We start from the raw sequence: 12771 nt of genomic DNA, 5'->3' as shown, positions 1-12771 counted from the left end.
TATCATACTTCCAGCTGCCTCCCCTTCAGTTGCCCTTGGCTGTCTAAGACATCTCCAACATCGCATGTCCCAAGCTGAGCCACTGCTCTTCACCTCCTTTTCTCTGCTCCCGGCTTTCCCCATCTCAGTTGATGGTAACTCTACTCTTCCAACTGCTCAGGCAGTTGGAAACTTGAAATCATCCTTGACTCTTGTCTTTCTCTCATACAAGACATCAATTCATTAGCAAATCCTATAGGTTCTTCCTTAAAGTATGTCCAGAAGGGGACCTCCTCTCACCACCTCCACTGGTACCAGGCTGGTCCACGTCCTCACCTGTTCCCACTGAAGTGACACTTTCATGGGCCTCCCTGATGCTGCCCTTTGCTCTCCCACTGTCTACTCTCAGCACAGCAGCCAGAGCGAGCCAGTTAGAATCCAAGTCGATCGTGTCTCTCCTCTGCTCACCACCCTCCAAGGGCTCTCATCTCACTGAGAAGAAAAGCCAAAATCCCCAGCATGCCCTGCAAGGTCCTACCCGATCTCCCCTGCCCTCTTTCCCCTCTTACCCTCTCATTCCATTTCCCATCACACTCCACTTGCCCACTCTGTTCCAGCCACCTGGTGCTCTGCTGTTCCTGAAACAGGCCAGGCACTCCCTCACCTCAGGCCCTTCCCGTTCTTTATCCTCTTTGCCCAAAATGCTCATCCCTGGACAGCCGCCTCGCCCTCCTCCTTCCCCAGGTGCTAACTCTCCTGTGAAATCTCCCCTCTCCACTCAGCGTCAGTTGTCAACTGCCCGCCCTCGCTCCCAGCCCCCTTTCCTGCTCTGTTTTTCTCCTTGGTTCTTATCACCATCTCACCCACTGTATGTTTTAATTGATTATCTATCTGTCTGTCTCTCCCACTTGAATGTAAGCTCCAAGAGGCACAAATTTTGGTCTGTTTCATTCATTGCTGTACTCCCAGTCCTGAGAATCGGTTCCGCATAGTAGCTGCTCATTAATATTTGTTGATTGAATGAGGAAGTTTTCTGTCTGAAGGAACATTCCACGCCTCTTCCGACGTCCCTCCATCACTGGCCAGTGCATCATAGGCATTCAGATGCTCCTGTGGGCAAAAAGGGCTTAAAAGAGCCTCTCCCATAGCTTCCCTCATTTTCAGAAAGACAAGGACAGTGGTCCTCAGGAAGGGAGGGAGAGTCCTGTCCAGCTTTATGGATCACCTGTGGGAGGCTGAGGATGCAAACAGCCAGCCAGCTCCCCGCATTTACGTCACACGTACAGCCTTTCTGAAGTCGGGAGGGAATACTCTGTCCTGCCCCTTTGGGTGGGGAAAGAAGTCATCCTATGAAGGAAATTCAAATCCGACCTCCTGGAATGTTCCTGTTTGGGTTTGGTGCCAGCAGTGACGGCTTTTATCCCCCCTACCCCACCCCACCCCACCCCCGCCCCGCCCCGGAGTTGTGTTCCGTGTGGTTGTGCAGAGCCTGGGAACAGTGAGGGCATTAGGACCAGGGGCGAGGCGCACGCCTGGCTCCCGCGGTGTCTGGCAGAGGCTCTCTGGCTGAGCGCAGAGCTATGTGTGAAAGGAAACCAGGCACCGCCTGCCGGCTTCACATCTGTTGATCTGACCTGACTTGCAGCATCCAAAGGAGCACGGCTGTCACCTCTGCTGGACTGAGGACTCACCAGCTCCCCCCAGACATCGCATAGCAACCTGACCATTCGTGCAAGGGGGGAAACGAAATACACGGGACTAAACCCCTGAGCAGAATGGAATAATGATTTTTTTCCCAAGGAGAAAAAGGGGGGCAAACAATTCCATTTGAAGTCCCTGTGAGTGGGCTTTCAGAAGGCAATTAAAGAAATCCACTCAGAGAGGACTGGGTGGGGCTTGGGTCCTGTGACTTTCTGACTATAAGCGAAGCCAGTCTTACACCCGCTGTTGGCAAAGGTCAGATGGGAAAAAAAGGAGCAGGTTAAGTGACGATCAAAGAACTTCCAGGTGGAACCAGGAACCCAGGTTCTGCTGCCAGCTTGAAGGAACCTGCAGCAGGAAGAGAAAGTGAACTTGAACATGACCTGTTGCATTTGGCAAGTTCCAGCAACATGCTCCTAAGGAAGCGATGCAGGCATGGACCATGCAGACTGCAGTTCCTGCTGCTCCTCCTGATGCTGGGGTGCGTGCTGCTGCTGGTGGCCATGCTGCATCCTCCCCCGCATGCCCTGCACCAGGCTGTCACAGCCCAGGTCGCCGAGCACAGCCCTGAAGCTGGGTACCGCCTGAACTTTGGGGAATCCCAGGAATGGGTGCTGGAGGCCGAGGATGACGGCCAAGAGTATGACTCCCTGGAGGGCCTGTTGCCCTTTATCTCGCTGCAGGAGGATCAGCTCCTGGTGGCCGTGGCCTCACCCAGGGTCAGGAGGAACCAGAGCCGGGACAGGAGAGGTGGCAGCTACCAGCTCATCAAGCAGCCGAGCAGGAGGCAGGACAAAGAGGCCCCAGAGAGGGACTGGGGGGCCGAGGAGGAGGACCAGGAGGTATCTGAAGATGAGCTGACACCTCTCAGCCTGGAGGAGGCGCTCAGCGCCCGCATCCCCCTGCAGAGGGCGCTGCCGGAGGTACGGCATCCGCTGTAAGTAAGGCCCTTGCTTCCCTTCCCTGGTACTGGAGTGCAATCAGCAAACGCCAGGATGCGAACTTTCTGCACCCTGCCTCCTCTGTCCTCAGGGCAGCACTTCTCAAGGTGCGGTCCAGGGACCAGCAGTGGCAGCAGCATCACCTTGGGACTTGTTAGAAATGCATAGTCTCAGATCCCATCCCAGACCCATGGAGTCAGAAGCCCTGGGGGGTCCAGTGGTCTGTATTGAACTAGCCCTCCAGATGAGGACCACTGTCCTAGAAACAGAAAAGGAGGAACTTGTACTTGTTCCTTCTCTTCCCCATCCCGGGTTCTTGGCCTCCTGTCTTTGGATTATGGGGTCAAACAGCTTCATCTATATAATGCAGAGGGGGCTTGGAGCAGACACTCTCCAAGGCACTTCTGACTCCAGTGCCTTTCAAGACTATGGCTGTTGTTAGTGTTTGCTTTTATTTTGGATCAAAATAACAATTGCAACTAACATTTTTGTGGCTCTTGCCATGTGCCTGGCGTTCTTTGAAAAGCTTCTCATGTATTAACTCATGAAGTCCTTACAACTCTGTAGGATGGGTGCCAGTATTACCGTCATGCCTATTTTATAGGTATGAAAATAAGGAACAGAGAGGTCGAGTGACTTGCCCACAGTCAACCAGCTAGTAGGTGCCAATGCAGGGATTTGAATCCAGGCAGAAGCTCCAGTCTACCTGAACCACCACTCTATGCCACTAGACTAAGGGGACAGTTCCAGTGCCCAGGAGCTAGAATACTGTGCTGATGCAGCCTAACCTAGCTGGGTGGTCCCACTCCTAGGAGGCAAGCTGGGAGTGTGATGACATGCAGGCTGTGCCCAGGGGAATGGCCGGCTCATCTGGTACACCCCCTGCCATCCCACACCATCCCCATGGCTGGCCACAGAGGAGGGAACCTGGTTACCAGCATCCAGGGGCAATGCAGCTGGGTGGTTTGGTGATATAGGTCCCTTCCCTATAAGCCACCGCTCTTCGCAGAGTCTAGAGAGTTCCCGGGTGAGGATCTGTGTGGAGCAGGAGTGGGAGCAGGACCACTTGCTCCTTGGATCCCTGGGGGAGTTCCTCTCAGCCTGGCTGCCTGGCTCCTTGGCCACTCACTGTCTGGGTCATGTGAATGCTGGAGAGCGGAGCCTCCTGAGCTGGTGTCCCCAGTGCCCCACACACCTCTCCCTGGTCCCAACCCTGCTGCTCTGACTCCAGTTCTTGGCCTAAGGAGCTCTTTCCAGGAAACTCGTAGACCCAGCCAGGCCTACCCCGTTGCAGTTTTGTGGTCTCTGGAGTTTTAATTCACAACATGCATTCCAACCGGAGATGAATGGTCATTGATGCCATGTGGGGAACCCCCAGGTCCAGGCACACAGTTGAGAAATGACTGCTGAATTGAAGGAGTATATAGTTTTCAAATTCTTGGATACATCTTTTCATTGGCCTAGAGCAAGGATGAGTATCCTCATCCGTCAATCAGAAACATTGCCTCAAGCAAGAGGGTCTCTGGCTACCAAAGGTGCTGGTGTGTATGTGACCATGAGTGTCTGCATTGTGCATGTGTGTTGTGCATGTGCATATATGTGGGTGCATTGTGTTGTGTGTGTTAAACAGTGTTGTGTGTAATGCATCATGTGGTGCCTGAGTGCCTGGTGTCTGTGTATGTTGTGGTGTGATATGCACAGGTAGAAGCTGTGCATTGTGTTGTTACGTGTGCATGTGTGTTGTGGATGTGTTAATATTTATGTATGTATGTATGTCTGTATGCATTATGTGTGATACATGCATGCATTGTGTATGTTGTGCATGTGGTATGACACGCATTGTGCATGTGTGTTGCAATGTGGTACTTGTTTTACTTAGGTTTTTGTGGCACATGTGTGCATGTATATTGTGCTGTGACTGTGTTGCATGCATAGGATGTGCTTGTGTATGTACTATGTGAGTGTACTGCATGGTACAAACGTGTATACCTTTATAATGTACTCATGCACATCACGTATGTTGTACGTGTGGTCTGACGTGCACATGTACTGTGTCTGTACATGTGCATTGAGATGTACTGCTTGTTTTGCACGTTTATGTGGTACATGTGTGCACATGTATTTGTGTGTTGCACATGTGTATTATGTGAGTGTTGCATGCGTGTTACAAATGTGTTGTGCAAGTGGTACACATGTACATGGGCAACTGTGTTGTGTGTGTTATGCTTGTGGTGTGAAGTACATGGGTGTGCATTGTGCACATGTGTGAATGCATGGTGCGACTGTGGGTACCTTTTGTGTCCTGTGTGTGAGGTGCACATATGTGTGTGTATGCCACTTCTGTGGCGGCCTCTTCCAGTCAGGGTAACAAACTCATCTCTGTTTGCCTGAGTCTTTCCTGTCACAGAAACCCCTCAGTCCCAGGCAAACTGGACACTTGGTCCCCCCACTCCCAGCCTGCCTGGTCCTCACAGCTCACCTCAGCCTCAGCTCTGTCCCGAGGTGTGTGGCGCCCTCTGCTGGCCTCAGGCTGGCTCTGCAGCCTGTGAGCCCAGGCCTAGGCTCCCAGACGCCGGTCTCCCATCCGCCTTCAGGCCCTGGCTCCCCCAACTTCCTGGCACCTCTCCAGGATATACGTGGGATTGTCTGCAAAGTGAGGCAACAACCCTCACCTTCCCTCCGGGGTGGCAGGACTCTCCTCCTCCCACTGCTTTAAAACTGGGCCAAAATACAATTCATAACACAACAGCCAGGTCTTAAAGCACCTGCTCTGGCGAGTTCTACACGGCTGCTTTCCCGCAAGGGCCGGGAGCATGCCAACATCCACTGGCCGCCTCCCTCGTATCACCAGTGCCATCAGCGGCCCCAGAGCTTCTTGCAAGCCCACCCTTGACTCCTTCCCAGACAAGCCCCCCGGCCCAGTTCCTGCACCAAACCGGCCTCAGGCCTTCTCTGAGTGCCTTTAGGGTCATTGCTGGAGGTCGGTTTGCAAAGGGGATATGCGAGGATAGTTACTAATAATGCAAGACCAAAACAGAAAACAAAAATCAGTGTGAAAGAGGTCAAAAGGCAGTTTCTGGAAAGAGAGGTAAAATTACAGTGAACTCAGAGCACTTACTACGTGCTAGGGACGCTGCTAAGTGGTTGTCATTCCTTTAATCTTCATAATAAACAGATAAGGTGGGTAATATTATCATCTCCATTTTATGGATGAGAAAACCAAGGCCCAGAAAGGTGAGGGGACAGGGGCCAGGTCACCCGACCAAGTGTGTCTGACACCAGAGTCATGCTCTTAACCACTGTGTTGTACTTCCCGGGCAAGTCACGTGGTTTGGAAGCATTTCAAGCTTTTCCATCTATAAAATGGGAGAACTCACACTGGTCCACAGGGAGACGCAGAGGACGATGTTTATCACAGCGCCCTTGGTGGCACTGAGGAGTTGGAAGCCACCTGGGCATCTCGTCACATGGCGCTGGGGGAGCTAGACGCAGCCCAGAGATACTCGGGGGGCAGGGGGGAAGCAGCAAGAGACTCAGTGAACGCTACCGATGGAGGGGGCCCTTCCAGGGACCACGCTGAACGATAAAGATGCAGAAAGAGGTCCGTAGCACATCGTGAGGGAACATGTGAACTCTATGCGCACAGACAGCCCATGCTTTACAAGAACAAATGAAAATCAATGGAATGGCTGTGCTGTGGGGAGGGGAGGGTCCTGGGGGCAGGGGCAGGGACAAAAGTGAATGATACATAGATGATACACGATGGAGCCACAGGCTGAGGAATAGGATTGACTCAGCCCTTCAAAGCTGCTGTCAAGAGGGGGGGCAGGGAGAAACAGCCTTGCCCGTTCAGCCTTGGGTGGCATCAGCAGCTTCCACAGCCCTCCCAGGCGCAGCTCTCCTTTGATCATCCTGGCTTCCAGCGCAGGGCAACTGATGCCCAGGATCAAAGAGGCTCCCGACTGGGAAAGAGCTTTGTAATCTCTGTGTCCAGGCAGGCAGTGGCTCTCAGACTTGAGTGTGCGTCAGAGCACCTAGAGCGCTTGTTAAAATACAGATTCCTGGCCTCCACCCCTGCAGTTTCCGACTCAGTAGGTCCAGGGTGGGGCCCAAGAATTTGATTTCTACAAGTTCCTGGGTGACGCTGATACTGCTGATCTGAGGACACTTTGTACGCCTAACAGGTTGGACAGAACGAGCTTCTCAAACTTTAACACGCAGGCAAATTGCCTGGGCATCTCATTAAAATGCAGAGTCTGACTTAGCAGGCCAGGGTCGCACTCCAAGATGCCACATTTCTATCATGCTCCCAGTTGGTACCAGCCCTGCTGGTCCACAGACCACACTTTTGAGCAGCTACATCGCTGGTTCCTAAAACTATGTGCATATGAGATGCCCCCATATTGCTTGTTAAAAACGGAGATTTTCACACCCCATTGCTAGAGCTCTCCATAGTGCTGAGTTGAAGCCCTGTGATCTGGATTTTTAAAAGCTGATGCTAGACAGTTTGGGGACTCATAGACAGTAACTGGAGAGATAGTAGAGTTCTGGAAGGTTCCATGGAGAAGGTAGTACTGGAATTGGAAAATAGAGAACAGAGACAGAGAGGAACACAGTTCCCTTCATGATCTGGAGTTTCGTACAAACATAAACGTCAGCTCAGCTATACCTGGCTTTGTGCTACCTGCTTGTATCAACTTATAAATTGCATTTATGGTTTGACCCATGTTTCTCCGGTTTATATACCCACGACTGTGACTAAATCATACAGCCATAGAACAGTGGACCCAGGGTTGAATTCTGGCCCACCTCTTACTGTGTGACCTTGTGCAATCACTCAATCTCTCTGAGCCTGTTTCCTCAACTGTACAATAGAGATGATAATAAACCCTCGCATAAGGTTGTAGATCAAATGAGACAAAATGTGTGATGATTTTCCTCCCAGTGTTCAAGTCCAAACCGAAGATGCCTTTGTCATATTCTGGAATATAGGGTCTAGAAGTGAGTTGGAAAGATGGAGGAAAGCTGGAGCAGGCAGCTGTGGACATCGCATTATTGTCTTTTCTCTGATCGAAGAATTACTTTCTGCTCCTGTGGGCTGCTAAATCGTCACACACTTGGCAGCACTGTGGAATTATCCGGAAAGTCTTAGAAACTACTCATACCCAGGTCTCACTTCCAGGAATTCTGATTTCCTTGCTCTAGGGTGAGGCCTGGGCATCCCCAGGTGGTTTTGCTGTGCAGCCACAGCTGAGAGGCACTGGGTGGGCGGTGGCATTTCACAGCCAGTGGGGAGAGAAAGGAAGCACTGTCTTCTTCTTTGTTCCCTCCCTCCTGCCCCGAGGCCACTTTGCTGGCAACTTTGTTGTCCTGGAGAAGGTGGTGTTGCAATCCACAGGTCAGGTCGGTTCCGCCAGTCACTGAGCCACCCCAGAATGACTCCCTGCCTGCTCTGTTGGCTGGGATAGCCTGGGCTGCAAGAGAGAGGAGACAGCTGCCGGGGCATCAATAAACCTGAGCGGGTGGGCACACCCCTGAGCGGGGGTTGAGGGTGAGCGGGAACAGGGACAGGCTGGGGCAGAGGCAGTGCAGGAGCTCAGCTCATCCCCTCCCCAAGAAAGGAGGGAAAACCACCCAACGTGGTCAGTAGGAGTGCTGGTCCAGGGGGACCTGGCCGGCCATGTCACAAAGGGAACCCACAAGCACCAAGCTTTCAGCCCTCGAGTCCAGCGTAGCCATGGCCGTGGGCAGAGCCTCCTAGGATGTCCACTCTGGATCCGTCCACCTCAGTGGAGTTGTGGTATAGACAGGGCCGAGATCAAATATACCCATGGCAGCCAGTGCAGTAGGGTTTCGCTTTGTGCTTCGCTCTAGCCCTGGGGATTAGATTAGAGGTGGTCAACCTACGTCTTATCTTTTTTAATTACTAGGGAAAATAGGTATTATTTACCCCAGTGCCACTCAAAGTATGGTCCTCAGATCTGCAGCATCAGAAATGCAGAATCTCAGGCCCCACTCACACCTACTGGATGAAAATCTCTGTTTTTTAACAAGCCCCCTTGATGATTCATATTCATGTTAAAGTTTAAGAAACACTGATGAGGCCATTGGTTCACAGCCCTGCCTGCACGTTGGGATCAGCTGGAGAGTTCTGCAAATCATGGCGCCCAGCCTCCACCCCAGACCAACCAATGACATACAATTCACGGGCTCACTCTCTAAGTGATTCTAATGTGCAGGCAGGCTGAGCACTACTGATCAGGCCCTTTCAGGTGAAAAGGAACAGAGACGCTCATGTTATGGCAGGTGGCGGGGTTACTTCGAGTCTGCACAGGAAGTAAGGGACAGGAACCATCCAGGGAAGATGCAGGAGGTGCAGGAAGTGCAGGAGGAGGACAGGAAGGAGGCCCACAAGCCACAGTACTCCAGCAGCTGTTCTCCCCAGCACCTGCTCACTTTGCCCTCATAGCAACTGATCTGTTAATGTCTTGCCACTAACAACCACTGTCCTCCACTCAAGCTGTGGTCCAGGGACCACCAGCATCAGCATCGCCTGGGAGCTTGCTTACTAGAGATGGAGAATCTTAGGCCCCACCCCAGACATCCTGGCTCCGAACCTGCATTCATGGAGATGCTGGGTTATGTGGGTGCACATTCACGTCTGAGAAGCGCTGGCCTACCTCTTGGCTTCTACTGCCTCATCTTCAGCTTACTGCCCACTCTATGACCTGCTACTAACACTGACCCTCTCTGCATGTCTGAATATCAAACTCCGAGGATCTGGAAGGTTCACCTGGCCACTATCTGGAAGACGTCATCCCTGTTAGGGGGATCTATTACACCCAGATGCTTCATAGGCTCTGGTCAGTGTTGAGACCAGTGACTTCCAGTTGGTGCCCATCTTTAGTCCAGAGCAAGGGAGTCAGGATCACAGCAAAGCCCAGGATGCTCGGAGCTCCTCAGAGAGAGTCTATGAGACTTAGAGGACCTGCACAAAGAGAAGGGGACTGTGTGCACCTCGTGTGACTTGTCCCCACTGTGGGGAATGACAGGCTGGCAGCATGAGCCTCAACTGCAGGCTCCAGCCCTTCCCACGCCTCTCTCCCCTCCGTAAGCTTCATTGTCCATCCCTCTAAGGGATCATCCCCAGGCTGTGTCCCAGCCCTTCCACCCTGAGGCCTGGCCTGGAAATTCATCTTCCCAAGATGAACCCCACCAGTTAGAGACCAGATGGGCTGAACATTGGGATTTTCACAGGATGTAAGAAATTGCCTCTACGGTATTACTCTCCTGTTTATTTAGAGAACCAGCCTATACACTTCTTGAGAGCAAGAACAGTGTCTGCTTTCATTCATTGAACAAATATTTATTTAGCAACTATTAAAGGTGAGAAGGTGAGCAAGACCCAGCCCCAACTGCAAGGAGCTTTGGGTGCACTGAGAGATGCAGACAGGCCACCAGGCTGGTACATGGGTGGGCTCAGGGCTGACATTTGGAAGCTCACCTGAGTGAGGGGACTTTGCTGATTTGGTAGGAGTTGGGGCTCAGTAACCCCAAAACAGCTTTAGAAAAACCGGCAGAAACTCTTCTCCTCTGGCCTGGTGAGAGGAGGGTGGGAGCGTGTTTGCGCCACAGCCAGGCCATCTGGCGCAGTGCTGTGACTCATTCTCCTCAGAATCGTCATCCAAATGCAAGTTCCGAGTTCACAGGGGATCCTGGAGCTGCAGGAAGAGGGCGAGCATCTGCATGTAAACGCACCTGGGCTTTCTGATCTTGGAGCGGGAAGAGACAAAGCCAACATTTACTGAGCAGCTCTCTTGGGCCAGGATGGTCCCCCTTTAACCCAGACAGCACGCCTGCACCAAGTCATCAGCACCCGGTGTTGGCTGATTAGGGGATGTAAATAGCAGAGCCAGGATTCAAAGCCAAGTTGATTCGGTTCCAAAGCCCTTGGTCTTTCCTTCCCCTCCTGCAGCTCAGAAGACAGACAAACGAGGTCTGGGGCTCTGGACACTTGTGTGATGTATGTGAACAGAGATGGTACAATACTCACCCTATAGGGTTGAAGGACAAAGAAAGTAACCCCATTTTTTCATAAGAAAACCAGCATTTCTTCATGGATCCTTTTCCGGAGAACCTGGCCACATCGGGGCTCTGCTTTACAAGGTCCAGAAGCCATTTCTGTGTCCCGCCTCGTCGATCCCTCAGCACAGACAGGGCAGGAGGAACGCGCGTCTCCACGACAGACAGACTCTGAGGGCGCAGAGGCGGAGGGACAGCCTAGGGCCCCGGCATGGCCTGCTGACCTTTTCCACGTTTGTTTGTTTACCTGCCCGACTCCCTCGAAGGATCTGAAGATACATCGTCAAACAGAATGTTGCTAGCGCTATAATATTCAGTCAAGGTAAAGGGAGATAGACTTTGGAATACCTTTCCTGCAGTTCCTGGTACTCGTCAAGCCCCTTCCCACCGCCGGGCCTGATCGGAGGCTGTGCCATCTGCGAGGAGCACCGTTCCCCGCCCATGCTCCTCCTCTCCTCTGCGTGCTACCCACCCTTCAGGTCTCGGCTTTCGTCTCACGGCCCTCACTGTCTCCTTGGAGCGCTTGCTACAGCTGTCGAATAATTATTTAGTTATCTGTTTAATAGGATATAAGCTCTATGACGCCAGAGACTAGCTTGGTTTGGGTTCCCCCACAGCCGACCTGAGATGAGGACTGGTTTCGCAGGTGGGGCCCCGGAGCGCTGATGGGGCCTGGGATCAACAGAAGGCAGCCTCTGGAAGGTGTGTTTTCCTGGCGGTTACCACTGTGTGCAGCTAGAGCTCAGCCCTGCGGGGGATCCGGGAGACGGTGGGGGACATGCACCTCAGCGTACCCCGCCTCCTTCGGGTGGAGGTTGCTGGATATCATCCCGCCAACTGTTTTGAGTCACCGGCTGAGGGCAGTGCACAGGAGTTGGTGGGGGGTTAATTCTCCAGCTCTTCAGGTCAGCGATGCTCAGGGAGAGCATGTCCCACAGTCAGAGCAAGCCCTCCAACAACTGGAAGTCAGGCTGTCCTGTATTATAATGACGTGACCCAAGGGGCTACCGGCAGAGGCACCGCAGATTCTGCTTCAAGGATCTTGTCTATTTAATTCATTTTCAATCCTCACACATAGTAGATTTTCAGTAAATATCTGTTAAATGACTGGATGGAAAGATGGAAGGTCAAGATCAAAGAGAAAATTGGAATGAAGATGGACAATCCACAGAACCCTTTCAATGACTAAATATCCTATTTCTTTACTCTGAGCTTCTGGGCAGCCAAATTGAATAAAGAAACACAATAGATATCATGATTCTTATTGCTCACAAGGAGGAAACACGCCAGGTTCTCGGAGGAGGAAAAGTTTTTCCTGGCACTTGTATCTGACAGGAATTTCCCTCCCAAGCTGCTTAATGGGGATGTAAGTGATAGAGTGGACAACATCCTCAACAGGTTCCCTGTGTAATAGAAGCAGGTTCACAAAACTGATTCTTGTACTATTCTCTGATGAAAGCTGAGAGCATGGTGCCCAGCATGACTCCACATAAGTGAATTTCCAAGGTGCCCAAGACAGTGGGATCTAAGTACAGTGCTGTCTGAGGACCTTAATGAATCAGTGTGGATGGTCCAAAACATGTGACAGAACCGATCTGATGGATTGCACATTCTTCAAATAATCCTCCATCATTGTCACTTTGATCTAGACACTTGAACCCAAGCCTTATGACTCTGAATCCAGAACATCGTGTTAGCACTTAGTCCAAGATGGCAATATATATATTTGTTAAGAGCAATATGTTTAAAGTCAGACCGACCATCAGCTATTTGCTGTGTAACTTTAAGCAAGTCACTTAAGCTCTCTGGGCTGTAATTTCCTCATCTTTAAAGTGGGAATGCGTATCCATTATCTAGTGCTGCATACACACCACCTCAAAATTTAGTGGCTTAAAAAAAGAGATAAATTGGGGGCTGGCCCCATGGCCAAGTGGTTAAGTTCGTGCGCTCTGCTGCAGGCAGCCCAGTGTTTCGCTGGTTCATATCCTAGGCGCGGACATGACACTGCTCATCAAGCCATGCTGAGGCAGTGCCCCACATGCCACAACTAGAAGGACCCACAACGAAG

At 51.8% G+C, this 12771-nt stretch overlaps 1 protein-coding gene across 2 annotated transcripts in view; it reads left to right on the top strand.

The window, feature by feature from the left end:
* Positions 1–1476: 1476 nt before the first annotated feature.
* Positions 1477–12771, top strand: part of GALNT15 (polypeptide N-acetylgalactosaminyltransferase 15) — a 43780-nt gene continuing 32485 nt past the window's right edge. Inside the window, exon 1 of one of the 2 annotated variants that reach the window (XM_014842176.3) lies at positions 1477–2617. In XM_014842176.3, the coding sequence (XP_014697662.2) occupies positions 2091–2617 (527 nt within the window). In that variant the 5' untranslated portion in view covers positions 1477–2090. The remainder of the gene's footprint in view (positions 2618–12771) is intronic. The other variant, XM_014842175.3, reaches the window with a different exon arrangement.

Source organism: Equus asinus, chromosome 21 (assembly GCF_041296235.1).
Source record: "Equus asinus isolate D_3611 breed Donkey chromosome 21, EquAss-T2T_v2, whole genome shotgun sequence".
Classification (NCBI taxonomy): domain Eukaryota; kingdom Metazoa; phylum Chordata; class Mammalia; order Perissodactyla; family Equidae; genus Equus; species Equus asinus.
Note: the sequence above shows the minus strand (reverse complement) of the source record. Positions and strands in the feature narration are given on the sequence as shown.